General features: G+C 31.2%; 1 protein-coding gene and 1 long non-coding RNA gene across 2 annotated transcripts; both read right to left on the minus strand.

Annotated features, from left to right (window-relative positions):
* Nucleotides 1-4,209: 4,209 nt before the first annotated feature.
* Nucleotides 4,210-7,653, minus strand: LOC118027705 (polygalacturonase QRT2). The gene is made up of 9 exons (XM_035031144.2): nt 7,029-7,653; nt 6,779-6,910; nt 6,111-6,278; nt 5,968-5,988; nt 5,624-5,831; nt 5,405-5,486; nt 5,146-5,254; nt 4,669-4,785; nt 4,210-4,547 (listed from the first exon to the last, which is right to left on the minus strand). The coding sequence occupies exons 1-9, from the start codon at nt 7,353-7,355 to the stop codon at nt 4,329-4,331; spliced, it is 1,383 nt and encodes a 460-aa protein (XP_034887035.1). The 5' UTR covers nt 7,356-7,653; the 3' UTR covers nt 4,210-4,328.
* Nucleotides 7,654-12,997: 5,344 nt separating this feature from the next.
* LOC118027703 (uncharacterized) lies at nt 12,998-13,817 on the minus strand. Its single transcript, XR_004683869.2, has 2 exons — nt 13,602-13,817; nt 12,998-13,424 (listed from the first exon to the last, which is right to left on the minus strand). It is a non-coding gene; the product is annotated as an uncharacterized lncRNA (long non-coding RNA).
* Nucleotides 13,818-16,463: the final 2,646 nt, after the last annotated feature.

Here is a 16,463-nt window from a genome sequence, read left to right on the forward strand (position 1 = left end):
TCTGCGAAGGCACATAAAAAAAAAAAAAAAAAAAAAAAAAAAAAGGTATTTTTTTTATTTTATATTTCAAAAATGTTTTTAAAATTTTTTTTATTTTTTTATTTTAAATTAATATTTTTTATATTTTCAGATTATTTTAATATATAAATATCAAAAATAATTTTTAAAAAATAAAATTATTTTAATATTTTTTAAAAATAATCACTACAACACTGTAAATGTTGATAATCCACTCTGTTCATAGCTCAAACGCCACGTTGACTTTAATTCATCATTTGTGTCCAACATTTCTTTTCTTTATTTTTTAAGATAAATTTGATTCCTTTTCGTATTTTTCTCGATGATTTTCAAAATTCATCGCAGAAACCCCTAAGTAATTAGTTCGTTGTCAGATCATTAAACTAGCTATGAAATTCCCATTTGTTGGCTTATTCGCTTTAGAGTAACTATAGAAGGGAGAATTTGATTAGTAAAGTTACTGTGTCTGTTCATACTGTGATGTAATTTTTAATTTTTAATTTGAAAATTAATTAAAATTATTTTTTAATTTTTCACATCAATATATCAAAATAATAATAAAAAAATATTTTTAAAACACATCCAGAAACAAAAACTACTGTTATTCTACTATGCTACTGGTAGATAAGGTAAAAAAATATATTGTATCTTGTGAAAAATTATTATACATATATGTCTATCACCTAAGATCATATAACCACGTAAGAGCAGAGCTAGAGATAAAATAATTTTTTAAAAAGAGAAAATCCATTTTTTTTTAAGACCACACACACACATATATATAACTTAAAAAAAAAAAAAAATGCAGAGAACTTTTTACCGGGCCCCAGTGACCCTGTCTCCGCCCCAGCAACCACGGCTTTGATAATTGGAGTTCTGACACCTTATCGTCTTCTTGCAGTTTTCACATGCATTTATCATTTACGGACGCAGCGCATAGAAAGTACTATCTCTTCTCACTAATTGGATGGATGGACTTTCTTTATATAGCACACATTGTTTTTCAAAGTTTTTATTTTTAAAATATTTTAAGATAATATTTTTGTTTATTTTTTAAAATTAATTTTTAATATCAATATATATAAAAATACTAAAAAAAATAATTTCAAGTAAAAAAAATCAAAATTTTAGCAATCAGTGTTTTAAAAACAATATCAATCACTCTCTAATACAATTAAAACAAAAAAGGTAAACTATAGGAGAAGTTTTTTATTTCTTTCTTTCTTTCTATTCATGCCGTACTTGTTATATAATCCTCCTTCGTCTTGATGTAGACCAAGGATATTTATGAAATGAGCTATGGTATTCAACTATTTAATTAAATTTACATTTTTCATAATTGGTTAATTTTAGAAACTTAACGAGAATTGCAAGAATGTGACCGTCCATAAATGCATCCAGGTCTAAATAAAAATTTTAATTTCATTTGAACTTTGTTTCCTCTCCTTTGAATATTTCAAATTCCTTATTGTAAAATAAAAAAGAAAGTGATGATTAGTGTCTTTTATATGTTAATTTTATCTAAAATACATGCTTAAAAAGGTAAGAAATAGAGTGATAACCTCACATCTCCAGGTTCAACTACATGCAGAATTCAAATATATATGAGTTTGACAAGCCACCAAACCCAATATTCATGAGCTTAGCATCTCGCTAAGATCAAATAGATATAGAACTGATAACCTTTCTTGGCCTCATATTGGATCATAAGACTTCACTTGTGTTAATTTAAAATGTTAAAGTTAATGATACTCATTTTTCTAAAAAATATCTTGGAACTCTCCAAGAAAGTTCCTTAATGCCTCCAGCTACCTCCAGGAACTTTGGGCATCTTTCCTGGCAAAAAAAAGTTCATCTCTTGTACCGTCTTAAAGATTTCTTATTTCAAGATATTCATCTAATTAAAATGATCTGAGTTGTTTTTCAATGGAGCTCAATTGAAGAACGCGCCTTACATCTATTTCTTTAGCGATATATGGGCCATTTTGAGTCTTCTTGGTTTGGCCTCCACCATAGTTTTCTCCACTCTTAGTCGCTGGAAGACTACCTAGTCTACTGTATGTTTGGCAATGGCCTCTATTACTTGGTTTCTTTTGGTCATTTAGCGCTTTTTGAAATGGACATATATCATGAAAGTTAGAAAAAAAAATATATTTTAAGAAAATAACAACTATAAAATCAAACTAAAATGTTGGATGAGAAATCTCCTTACATTAAAGGTCATTTGTCCAATCAAGGCCAAATGACTATTATAGCTCTTATCATATATCATTGAAATGTCTAAAGGAATTGTAAGAATCCTCTTTAACTATCTCACCACCTTAAGGCCAAATGATGTGTAAGCGATATTTATTCTTTTTTAATGCATGTGCCATTGATATTTCACCTCTTTAATGCTACTAGGATGTGTGTTATGCATATTTTCTCTCGTTGATGCTATTAAGGTAAAATCACACTTTGACTCTTTCTTTTCACAAATGAACAAGTCTCATAGGCTATAAAAACCATATGAATCATTCAACGCCAAAAAGGTTCATAATCTTTATTCTTGACCGCATATTTATTTTCAGAGTCTTTTTCTTGAAAATATCATTACTTTTTCTCTAAAAAAGATACTGATTTAAGTATCGGAGAGCCTCCAAATCCACTAAAAAAGACCTTTTACTTGTACCAATTACCAATCATCATGGTCAATAATAATAGATCAGATTGTTAGAACCACAAGATGGGTCGATCATCCAAGACATACACCTTACACCTAATTACAAATTTTCTGGATCATCATAATAAAGATACAAATTCTTTAATTTTAAGAAAATAAGTAGGTTAATTCAATTTCATTTATGAAATAGCAAGTAGAAACACTTGATTAAGAAAAAAAATGAAGTTGTAAATTTATAAAAAATACAATTTATTATGAAATTTGCATAAATTCAACCTTTATCTATCTAGTACTATTAAAATCTAATTTCTAAAGAAAGTAGCCATAAAAAAAAATAGATAAACCTTAAAAATATCACCTACCACCACATAATTCTTTGTATCAAATTTACCCTCAAACTTTTAAAAATTCTCGATTAAAGATTTTCATCCCTTTTAAGGCTTTGCATTTATATATATTTTCATCCAAATTATATTATTTTTTATATAAAAGATGATATTATTTTGTAAAAAAATAATACTTATTTAACTTATTCTAATAAAAACTTTAAATTGAAAAATCAAAATAGATTAATAATAAAATTAATAAAAGAAGATGTAGTTTAAATGTAAACCTGATAATACCCGATGTCATTTGATTAATGTAAATTAATGTTTGCCCAAAACTTTTATATTAGCCATATGGGTGGGTTATAATATACATGCTCCAAGGAGTATAGACGACCAGTCGGCCGTGATGAGCTGTTCCACACAGTACTTTTCATTCGTGCCCATCAGGCATCAGGCGGTATTACCCTTGACATGCGCAGCCCATTATTTTTAACATATACTATTTAGTATGTTTATTTTTGTATTTTAAAAGTATTTAAAAGCATTATTTTTTTTATTTTTTTTTTATTTAAAATTAATATTTTTAAATTATTTTAATGGATTGATGTTAAAAATAATTTTTTAAAAAATAAAAAAAATATTATTTTAATATATATTTAAGTATAAAATACTTTAAAAAACAATTATAATTATTCTTACAAATACCATGATTATTTTAGAAATAGTTTATCGTACACTTATTTTTCTTGAAGCATTCAATTCAGAAATTCAAAATAGTTCTAAATTTCAGTTTTTTTTTTGCTAAAAATATTTCACAGCAATTAACCCGCTTTCATCAAACCTAAATTTGGATTGGCTTGTGCTCAACTTTATTTAATAAAAAAAAGGGTTCTGTTGATATTAAAAAAAGGCTATGGTTAATGGGTTCTCTTAGAACACTTATGAAGAGTCATTTAATATTCTGAATTAATTTTCTGTGAACACTTAAAAGTATTGTCATATAAAATAATATTTATATAATATAGATAATCATTATCATATATTGCTTTTCGTTTAAATATTTAATTTTTATTATTTTTAATATATTCATTTACTTAAATAATGCCTAGCATGTGGCCTGAGTGTGCTTGTTATCTTTTATCGTAGACTTCATTTTTAATATTTTTTTTCTGTTTTTGGAGACATAAATTACAGAGAATATAATTATAAATAAAATAAACACATTTTTTATTTTCTAGAATGAAAAATGAAAAATTATTGGAATCTCTAATAGCTAGCATCTATTAATACATGAAAGATCCTTCTTCCCATCTTACGAGTTACGAGCACTGTGGAAAGACTTCCCCTTTCTTTCTTAAATTAACATTCGCGCATGAGGCTTCGGGCTTCCCGTTTTCTTGGAGTGCTATATTTACATCCTGCAACAAAATCCCTCGACAAGGGATGTTCTTGCTGCAATCAAAACTAACAGCTACATCCGAAGCACTAGTTCCCTTGATGTTCCTGTACATCACATTGCTTATTTGCACAGCCGAGGTCTGCCAATATAGGAGAAGAATGGTTTAATTATGACTTGTGTTCTTTAGATTATTGAAATCTTCATTAGCTCTACTCAAGGGATGATCGTATTTAAAGGTGATGGGGTCATATGTGCATTACCTGTTCTTCGCATGGACTGTCTTGATCACAGTAGTTTTGATCGATAATTATGGGATTTGTCACATTACGCATTACCACATTTTGAAATACTATGTTCCTCGCATATCCAGAACCTCCCTGCAATTCCCAAGAAACACGAACATAATATCATTAATTCGTCTGCAATAACATAATCATTTAGCAGACAACCCACGAAAAACACACCCATATATACTAATCATTTGCTTGTAACACCAGAGATTCTAGGCCCAAAATTCTAATTATGTTTCTCAGTGCTCTAGGCCCAAAACTCTACGAGGTCAGGATTGCTGATCACTTTGCCCTCATTTCAAGACATGCTCGTGCTTAACATAATTCTTCATATTGAATTGCCTCCACAAAAATATACACACAGTGTGGTATTAATACTATAGATGATTCCTCTTTTGTACGTAGTGCATATGAACCATAAAAGATGATGAGAATGACTCTAATTACCTGCCAAGTCTTGATTCTGACTCCGTTGGTGGTTCCTGAAAGTGTTGCTCTATTAACAAACACGTTTGAAACTTCGGCCCCTGAATTATCTGCTCCCAGGCTACCAATACTGCAAAATATAGAGCCCACAGAGCAAGCCTTAGATTTAGGAAGAAAAATCATGTAAGAAGACTCTTGGACACCTTGAAAGTCAGATTGCATTGGTTGAACTTGGTTGATAATTAGGTACAAAAAGTCTATTAGCAGTTGAGATGGAGACCTTATTCCATGGCCTGGTCCGCAGGTTATGTCAGTGGCTTCTACATTCTTAGACCCGCTCACTATTGAAATACAATCATCACCTTCAAAACATAAATATCAGTTTATTAGACAATAAGTTTCGGTAATTAAAAGATTCAAATTGAAATTTAATTTTATAAAATATCATTTGCTTTGGTGGCTATCAAGCTTTCGTGTTTATCCAGAGTGGTATGTTTACCTGTTCTTATGACACATTTTCTTATCCTGATGTTTTGGGTGCCGGTGACATGGATGCCATCGGTGTTTGGGCTCGTCCCCGGTGCAATTACCATGAGATTCAAAGCTCTGACGTTAACACAGTTTTGGAACGAAAGATGCATTTGCTGTGCGTTTTGGAACCTCAGGTTGGCTACTATCAAACTCTTGCATTCCAAGAAGGTCACGGCCTGTGAAACAAATATGTATAGATTCTTAAGACCAAAACGTAAAGGAGAAAAAACTGAAATACCTCGTTAATCTCCAGGGTTTCAGGAGTTAATTTATGGGCTAATAACAAGGTGATCGATAGGACCATGAACTTACAGTTGGTGCATGTTGGCAAGGCTGCAAAAAAGGAAAACAAAGGAAGAGAAGAAGAGACCGTGATTAGTTTTTTTATATATAAATATGTAGTGGTACCAAATTGATTGCAAGATCAAATGGGAAGATTTAATATTTAAATATACCTGGCTTTTGTTGATTTTGCAAGAATTTTCCCACCATATTTTCCCATTGCCGTCGATAGTGCCACCACCTCTAACTCTGAAATTTTGAACATTTTCGAATACGAGCCAATGTCTTCTATCATTCTCATAGTCGCTTACTTTAGCAGACGCTTTGATTGTCCCAAAAATCTGGTGTGTTAAGAAAAAGCATCCGTGATTACAGGAACTAAATTAAATTTCATGATGTTTGTGCTTACATATATATTGAAAAAAATGCATGCATGTAGATAAAAGAAAAAAAAAAAGGTAGTCCAAAAGTTCGATTGATTTGCACAAAAGTCTTAACATTTCTTTTCAAATATGAATGATGATCCAAATCCATTTAGATATAATGGTCCCCTTAGATTAAAAGATTTTCTTTTTAGTCCCTAAGCTGCAACTTTTTGTGTCTTTAGATGATTTTTGTCGATCAGCTTTCCTGTGGTAAATCTCTAGCTCTGCTTTTGGAGACGCCATGAAGGATCAATACAAACACAAATGCCATTATTTAAATTGCTATTTACTGCAAGTGCCATTATCCATTTATAGAATTTCCGTGATTCTTTTCAGGTTATTAATTTAATTGCTAATTATATACACACATCATATTCATATAGAAATACTGTGCATGCTTGCATGCTTGAACTCACCTTGAACACGAGATCAGATTCACAAGGACCTGAAAATGTTACTGGCTTGAGATAATAGATTTTGTTCTTGGGGATCACGATAATGGCACTTCCTTTAGAAGAGCAAGCCTCCTCCCACGCTTTCTTAAATGCCTAACAAAGTGCCAACAATAAATCCCCAGCATTGCAGCCGTAACATAAGATTAAGATTTAATAACAATATAAATACAATTAATAATATTATTTTTCATTTTCTTCAAATTAGTTATACCTGACTATCATCTGTACCATCAGCTTTAGCTCCAAAATCGTCCACATTCACCACCTTTGCTGAGCTTGCAGGGGCGCTTGCTTGATCAAGTCTGGTTACAACTTTGGCCTCAAAATTGAGTAAACTTGGAAATATATGCTTCAAATCGTTGTCTTTTCTATCAATGGTGCTAAAATATGGACGATAATTTCTCGGATCATTATAGCTATGGGTATGCTCAGGAACAGTGGCAACCGGGCTCTCTTGGTAAGTGCTAAAACAAGAGACAAAGGAGGACAGAAGGATGAGAAGCAGGAGCAAATGTCTTGGTGGGTATTGTGGATGCATTTTGTCTGCTATCACTTTTTGAGGAGAGCAGAAGGCAGACAAATATTGAAAGATCTGGTAAAGCTGCTACTTGTTAGCTAGAATAATCGGAGGTATGGATGTTAAAATGATTTGTCGTGAGGTGTGCATATATATAGAAGATACAAGGATGGACAAAAGTGGACTTGCTTTTCAGAGAGAGAGAGAGAGAGAGAAGAAAAAGAGGTGAAGACTTCGAAGAAACAATGGCTGCTCAAAGAAAAAATCTTATGACTCAGGGAGGTATGGACAGAGATGCAAGAGATTGAGACGAAAGGATTGTTGGGCTGGTAGCCGACTTTTTTTAATTCACATGCAATTCTTTTCTGATCTGGAGAAAATCAAAATGGCTATTAAGTTAGTTAGTAAGAAAATATTAGTCTGTCCTCGTACATGTTTGATGCTTGTTTACCCAACATACACACGCATGGTGATGAGGTGATATGTTACCGAACATAATTTGTATACCTGCTTTTGTGTGTGTGATTAGGTAACTAATTAACAAATAAAGAAAAGATCAACAAATTCTAATAAATAAAATATATATCCATGATTTGGACACTGTCAATACATTGTAATCCCCGATATCTTCTTAAGAGTTTCAATTTCGAATAATTTTCTTATGATAAATAAAAATAAAAAGCATTTTATACAAGCTAGAGTGTCTACTGATAAATGGTGTGTTAATTTTAGCCACTTATTTCCTAAACTCCTTTTTAATTCACAAGGTGTATTAATTTAATTTTATTTTATTATTAAAATGGATGTCCAGGTTATTTTATATGTACCTTAACTAATTTCACGGATCATGAAATCAACAATCATGTAAGAAATTATTTAGGAACGTGGTTGAAACCAAAATTTTTTTTTTTTACTAAAATTTAATATGGTTTGTATGTTTTGGATTATTTTGATGTGTTGATATCAGAAATATTTTTTTTAAAAAAAAAAATAAAATCATTGACATTTATTTCGGCATGAAAAGTTATTTAAAAAACAATCGCTACCACACTGTCAAACAGACTTTAAGTCTTCAATTGTTCTAAAGCTTGTAAAACTTAAACTAGTAACCTATGAAAAGCATACAAAATATATTAATTGAGATTTGTGGAGTTATATCTAAATTAATTAATATTACTATATATTTATTCGGTCTGGATTTTGAATTCTCACTTAAAAGCTTACCTAAAGTGTTTAAGATTTATTTTCACATATGTTAAGATGTTTTAATTGAATTTGATTCATGCCTGTTCTTATTCCAAGTGTGTTACATATTAGCTACAGTAAGCACGTCTGTACTATATCCTTAATTAATTAATTTAATTATAATTAAGGGTAGCTAGCGATCAATCAAATTTATTAACTAATAGTAGAAATTATAATTGCAACATTTCTTGAACATAGGATTTGGCATAATAATTAAGGTGTTATAATTCGGCACCCGTTTATTTATTTCATGATTTTTCGTTACTGGTATTTGACTATTTGGTATTTATCCACCTCTGACAAGCTGCAGGAGATTGCCATGGACGTACAGTTTGATGCTGTTGATTTCCAAAATAGAGACTGGTTTTGACCGCTTACAAATTTGAGCAGGATGGAACGCTTGGAAATATTTGTATGTGTCAACGCTTGATTTCAAGCGCAGAGAATATTTCTACAGTCAACTTCACCGAGGAATACTTTTAATTAATAAAAAGTGGAAGATCCATTTCCACTCACTGACGACCCTCTGAAGAATAGATGATTTTTGCTCTTAATTTAGGCCAGCTCTCAGCTGCTTGTGATTTCTAGGAAAGCTGCGCAATACGAAAATCAACAAGTCTTTGAATTGATGATATTAATATTTTTCATGTTCTTTTAATTGATTCCCATGTGTTGTAGAATATATATATATATATATATATATATATATATATATATATATATATAAACATTACTGTAATATCATCAATGCATTGAACCCTTTTAAGAAAAAAAAAAAAGCAAAATCAAATACCATATAGATTTATTCCCTAAAAAATATTAGTTCGAATCTTATAAATTTTAGAGCTACTAGAAACTTACATGATCATTAATTTTAAGATCTTTAGGATTAATCGAAATGCACGCAAGTCTAACGAGCACCTACTAATAAAAAAAAATTAATATGAATGTTGGCCTTTTCTTTTTCCTTTTCTTCTTTACCTGCCACGAATCATAATCATAATTTTCATCAACAAATAAATTTGTATTAAAAAAAACCACATGCTAATAATGTAATCGAGACAGAATAAAGGGGCAGAAATAATAGACCTGAAAGTACTGGGATTTTCTATGTAATTAATCAAGTTAGGGGGAGTTAGCAATATTTTAGGTGAATTCCAATAAGCGTGAGGGAAGGAGAAGGTAAGATTGTGGTAAGAGAATTGAACTTGCGTGTGCTTCCAAGGGGATTAAAAGAACAAGTAATTGGTACGTCATCGTCATCATCCAGACTTGCCGTGGTGTGCTTTGGAAACAAAGCCGGAGGTATGGGAGGGGAGGGTTTTGTGATCTAGGTTTGTTGCCGCTGCAACAAGGATTCCCTGTCGTTATGACATAATCAAGGATAAGACTCCGAGTTCATGTATTAACCCCCAACATATGAAATGTGTAGTTGCAAAACATGTTACTTTTAGCTTTTAAAAAAAAATAAAAATTAAGAAAGTAATCGTTCCCCAAGCAATTTACATTTAAAATGTATTAAACTCATATTTTTGAAGTTTTTTTTTTAGTTTTGATATGTTGATATAAAAATAAAAATAAAATTATTTTAATATATTTTTATTTTAAAAATATTTTTAAAAAACATTCAGCTTAACAAACACCCAAAGTCAAATGAAATTATAAAAAGTATTTTAATATATTTTTATTTAAAAAACATTCTGCATTATTAAACAAACACCCAAAGTCAAATGAAATTATTATTAAATTGCGTTCTTGTACCCTACATGATAATTATTAATTTAAAAAACGTCTGATTCGGTGTTATCCGGGGAAGGAGATGGAAAAGCACTTTTTTAATCGCAGAATAGAAATATATGGGATAGCGGTCTTTCCATCAAGTAAAGTAAACTTCAATAATCGTGGAGATAATTAAATTATATGATTATAGATTTGAAATTTCTTGAGATGGAATGGGGAGAAAATTATAAACTAAGGAGAACAAATACATTGCAAGTTTTACTTGACTTGCCTGAGTGCGCCGTGGAAATTTTAAAACTGCTGAATTTTTCAAAAACAGGTGCTTTGGACCCTAAAATTACGGGAAAGAAATTAAGACCCCGGCTTAGAAAATCATTTTAAATAGAAATGTGTGAAAATTTAATTTTTTATTTAAAATTAATTTTTTTATATTTTTGTATTGTTTTAATATATTGATATCAAAAATAAATTTAAAAAATAAAAATATATATTTTTAAATATATTTATAAATAAAAAATATTTAAAAAAAAATTGACAATTTCAAAGAAAGTGTAAACTGGCTTTCACAGATTAGTTTTCAAGTTTTATGTAGGAAGTCCAAAAAGTCATCCCGGCATGGGCTTTTGCCTCAGAGTACGGTCAGCCTTGTTTTGCAATATTGGGTTTGCAAATTGCAATCATCACGGGAAAAACGGAGTCGTGATCTCTTTTTTCTCTTGCATTTCCCGGCCAAATTATCGGTTTAACACAACAAGACGATCGTTATTTTGTCACCACTTTACCCCTGTAGGACGTTAGCTAGGCCACTTGACTTGACTTGTGAAATTACAACTGCTTAATGGGGTGGTTATGTTGGTTACCTTTGACCGGTAGAATACAATACCCAAGTCAGCAGAAATTGAAATCAATTTCGTACAAACCGTACAGACCTCGTGGGTCTGGGTTCGTACCCTTCGGACATGGTCATGTCTCAATGATCGGAACTAGGTCTGTGAGAGCCACGGGTGCAAGATTATGGCGAGCCGTGAAACCCACTTAGGTATCCAAGGCTCACATGGAATTCACTTTCATTTGAGCCTGGCATATCAGATGGGGCTCAATACTCCTTTGAAACGAGGATTTTTAATTTGAGGCAACCCTAATAGAGCTCACAATTAAATTAAATTAGATTAGATGTATAGTGTTCATGAAACCCAACATGAAAATATTATCTGATATAAGGTTTTTTCAGATCTCATGAACACATCAAACCAACTAAGATTTTTAAACCTAAAGTTAAATTCAAATACACTACTTTATAGTTAAATCCAATCTACTTGTCATCAAATAAAAAAATATTATTTAGTAATGTGTTTCCTAGATATTAATCACATTCTTATTATTATTATTATTATTATTATTAGCAGTACATAGCTCACGAAACTAGAAATTATGATAGTTTCTATAATAACACGTTGTTATTTTAGATCTTTTTATCTCCAAGTAGTCTAAAACAGTAAATGGTAACCAAATTTATTTTATCCTTACAAGGACATATTTACATGTGTTCAAAGCTATATAAATAGTTTTGAATCCCAACATAAATTATCGTCTTCCATTGTCTTTCAGGAGAAACAAAAATAAAAATAGGCTTTATGTTTTTTTAATTTAAATTTGAATATTCTCTACAACTAAACATGCATTTAATATTGTATTACAAAGCTTCTAGCTCTTATCTGAATTGATTTAGACATTGAAAGTTCCCTATCCTTTTCAAGGACTTGTTTTTCAAATGTTTTCCGACTCGTAGCAATCTTAAAAATAATACCATGGGAGGTTTTCAACAATTTCATCAAAATCCAACCTCAACTTGTATCTTAATCCATTTATTATACGACTAAGAATCTTTGCATTTAGTTTTCAGTTAGGCTGAGTTAGTTTTCCAGGCAATTATATTTGTTGGGTATGACTTTGAACTCAAAAGGTCAATAATAACATATAGCTCAACGTGACCGACCAGGCACTGTTGATGTCTGCGATTCACACAGTAGTTTACAAGATTCGCAAGCCTAACACTCGACATCTCATTAAATGTGAAAGCTTCTCCTTAATTAATGGCTTCCTTTGATAAATGAAAAAACAGAAGAGTCAAAAGGGTAAAAAAGCCTAACATTGGACCAGAAAGTTGATTTCGCTTCCTAAACCCCATTTGCTCTAGAACACGTCGACGTCAATCGGGCAGTTTCAGCACTATTTCACCTCCTTTCTGGGGGAGCATTTTCACTCCTGTCTTTTCCTTTCACTGTGAAACTTGAATTCAGTAATTATTGCAACGGAAATTCAGTTTTTTAATTCGAAAATACTCCCTTCGCAACTCACATGATCTTGCGCAGGAAGGTGGGAGGAGATCCTGACATTTCTATCAAATGTTTGTTTTGTGATGCATCAGATTCTTCTTTCTTCTGTTAATTCAGTGGAAGAAGACGAAGAAAACGGTGCGTGGTGGCAAACCAGAGCATGCCTGATTAGTCTTCTTCTTTTCTAAGAAAAGAAAAAACTTAACTGTGTGTGGTCTCATCCCGGGCAGATGGCAAATTGATTTTTACGAGCTAAAATCTTCATCGCTGGAGCATTTAACGCTGTTCGAGAAAGAGATTGTTCGATAGCAGAACCGATTCAAGTATAAAGTAGCCCAGCAATTAATTACAATAGTTTTATTAATCTATAAAAGCCCATAACCATTTATAATAGGTTTCTTCAAGCCCATGTTACATTAAGGAACCGAGCCCATTCAGCAAAGTTATTCTTAGGGCTGAGCATTTTCGGTTCGGTCCGGTTTTGGACCAAAATAAACAACCAAATCGTTTTTTTTTTTTAGTTTTTGAACCGAACCGAAAACCGGTTCAAATCGATTAATTTCGGTTTGGTTCGGTTTTTTTCCCTTTCAAACCGAACTGCAATGCCAAGATACCATCCTCTAAGAATCAAAAACATTGTTCTCGTTGTTACAACTTCTTGCAAAGGAAAAAATAATTGCAAAAAAACAGTATCAATTCTTAGCAATTTTCTAGACACTCTTCAGCTTTTAGACCCGAAATAATCATTCTCTGGCAATCAAGGTGGGATCTATTAAAAGCCATGACCCATGAAGGAGAATCAAGTAAATCAATGGAAGAATCATCAGTCATTCATCTTGACATAGCAAGTTTGAGAGATGAGAGATGAGAGACAGAAAGCATGGAAGAGAAAAAGACAAATTTTACTCGAATATTAAAAGGAAATATTAAAGCTTTATGCCTTTACCTGTAATCTTTATGTTTCCTTCACGTTGAGAGATGAGAGAAAAAAAGAGCATTCAGGCTGTGAATGAAGGGACCCTTAAATGTGAAAGCATTTAAAGACTTAAGGAGGGGAGATGGCGGCTGTGTGTAAGGGAAAGAAATGATAAAGGTCTGCTAGGGTTGTTGGCAAATGGGAGGGAGGGGTGGCCCGCGCTTGGTTTATTGCTTTATTTTTTTTTTATTTTTAAATCGAAACCGGTTCGGTTCGGGTTGGTCGGTTCTGGCACACCAAAACCGGAAACCGAACCGGACCGGATATTTTTCTAAATATTTTAACCGGTTCAATCGGTTTTTTGTACCAGTTCGGTTTTTTTAGTTAAATTTTTTTTTATTCTCTCAGTTAAATCAGTTTTTCAGTTTTTTTCTCAGCCCTAGTTATTCTTCCTTTTTCAATATGTAGCTTTGATTTTTTATAAAAAAACACTCTTGTAGCATCAAATAAGCAATTGAATATATATAATTTGACACGTTTGGCGTCTATATTCAACCAGATTTCATGTTAATTTTGAATTAGAAAGGAAGACGAAACGTGGCAATTCCCTATTGGATAAGAGATTGTTAACATCTTGAAAAAAAAAATATTAAGAAAGTAGAAACAAATCCAAGAATCTGTTAATTTCTTTTGCCAATTAAGTATTTGTTTATTGCTAGAAATTAATTTTTATTTTTTTTTTATTTATGAAGTAACACTTTTTTTCATGATAAGGTAAAGAGAGAGAGAGGTGCCGGAAAATGGATTTTTTCATACAAAAACTTAAAACTTTAATATATTTTTATTTAAAAACATCTAATTATTTTACATGCCAATTATTTTGTTTGAACTACTAACAAAAACCAAAAGAGAATGTGAATCCTTCATTCACTTGCTCATGAAGACTTGTTTGCCGAACAATATTTTTTTATTAATCCCATTTAAAAGTGTTCAAAAAAACCGACCAACCGATTAAATCAAAAAAATCGAATCGATAGAAAAAACTAAATAAACTGATTAAAAAATAAAAAAAACCACCCGATCCGGTTTGGTTCCAGTTTAAAAAGGCTTAAACCGATTGAACCGAACCAAATCGAACCAATTGAATTAAATCTAAAAAAAATATATAAAAGAAAACATCCTAAACCTAAATAATAAATACTCTAACCCTACATTTCCAGTCGCTCCCCCTTCCCCCTTCCCCTTCCCTTTCCAGCCACCCCTACCCATCCCTCCCTCCCGGCTTTCTCTCCCCCTTTCCCCTTCCCCTTTTCCAATGGCCCTACCCCTCCCTTTCTCCCTCTCGCTTTCCTCTGTGCACAAGGAAGGCTTAAAGCAACTCATTTTCTCTTATATTGTTGCTTTTCTACTTTCTACTTTACTTTATGGCAAAAAACTTGGATAAAATGCTTGTTTCTGGTTTTATTAACATGTAGTTGTGCTAGCGAGGTCCCGGTAGTTTATTGGATGCTATTAGAATCTTTGTTAACATGTAGTTGTGCTAACTTGGATAGATCCGATGATTGTGATTCAGCTAGGGGAGATCTTTCAGATCTCAACCGAAGGGCTTGGATTCAAAGTTTTTGTAACACCCTCAAATTATAATGTCATGAAATCTCAAACATTTCTTTACTAATATCAAGTATTGAATAGTATGTCTAAGATTATGGGATTTTAAAAAAAAAAAATTGATAGAGTTTCCTTTGTTTTCTAATGTTACCAAGTTATCAATTAGACTTCATTCAATCATAATACTCACAACTTCCACTTTGATCCAACCATCCTGGATCATATCCCAATCTCATCAAATATATTTCACATAACTATACTTTATTGTATTTTTCTCAACCTTACATCATCGACAAATAACACATTAACTACAAACAATTATAAACTCAAAAGATTTATATTGAACTAATTATTACATTAACATGCATTTATCTTCTAAACATGCAGGATTATAATTACTAAATATTCTTTTTTTTCCTTTTGTTTTACATGAAATTAGTCAATTTATAGTTTCTCACTTAGAGGGTTTACATTTTTAGGATTTTTTTTAATGTGATTTACCAAGTTTGTCCAGTGATTGTGATTCGGCCAAGTTTTCTCTTATTTAATTAGTTTTGGTTTTTTTGGTTTCTAAGGCTAAAAAACCAACCCGAACCGAACAAAACCGGTTCGGTTTGAACCGGTTCTCAGTTTGGTTTGAGTTATATTAACAAGGAATAGTATTTTTCTATTCGGTTGAATTTTTATGTTAAAACCGGACCGTGAACACCTCTAATCCCATTCTTCGATATCAGGGTTACTAGGTATTAAGCTTTCAATTTGATTTTCATATGTTATACTAGTCTCATAATTTTTGCAAGTTTCGTAATTTGACTGGAGTTTTTTTTAATTGAATTTTTTTTCATTCTTATTATTTAACATTAAATTTACTAGAAGAGATGTTCATAATTTATTTTGATTATTTTTAATGAAATTATTTGGGACTCATGGTACATAAAACATACTTGACAAGTTAATTGGTGTTGAGTTGGATTATTTTTTATATTTTTTTATTTATTTTAATTTTAATTTTATCTTTCAATATTAGTTGAACGAGGATTATGCTTCATGATTTATTTTGATTGATTTTTTATAAAATTATCTTGGTTTCATTACCCGAGTTGCAAATCTAGTTGGTTAAACTGTGTCAATCTTAATCAATTTAGTATGTTACTGTGTCAATATTTTTTTAAAATTTTTGTTGAGTTAGATTATATTTTTATTAATTATTCAATTTACTTTTAACTTGTAAAGTTTATCAAGACATGCAAAATCAACCCCTACACTCTTAAATTTTTTCTCGAG

Source organism: Populus alba, chromosome 9 (assembly GCF_005239225.2).
Source record: "Populus alba chromosome 9, ASM523922v2, whole genome shotgun sequence".
NCBI lineage: Eukaryota > Viridiplantae > Streptophyta > Magnoliopsida > Malpighiales > Salicaceae > Populus > Populus alba.

What these genes read in the sequence shown, in the direction of transcription:
- LOC118027705 (XM_035031144.2), bottom strand. Translation starts at nt 7,355, where the DNA reads ATGCATCCACAATACCCACCAAGACATTTGCTCCTGCTTCTCATCCTT. An exon ending in GCAAAATCAACAAAAGCCAG is followed by an intron (nt 5,989 to 6,110) that starts GTATATTTAAAT and finishes CCTTTTTTGCAG; the next exon opens with CCTTGCCAACATGCACCAAC. An exon ending in AAAATGTGTCATAAGAACAG is followed by an intron (nt 5,487 to 5,623) that starts GTAAACATACCA and finishes TATGTTTTGAAG; the next exon opens with GTGATGATTGTATTTCAATA.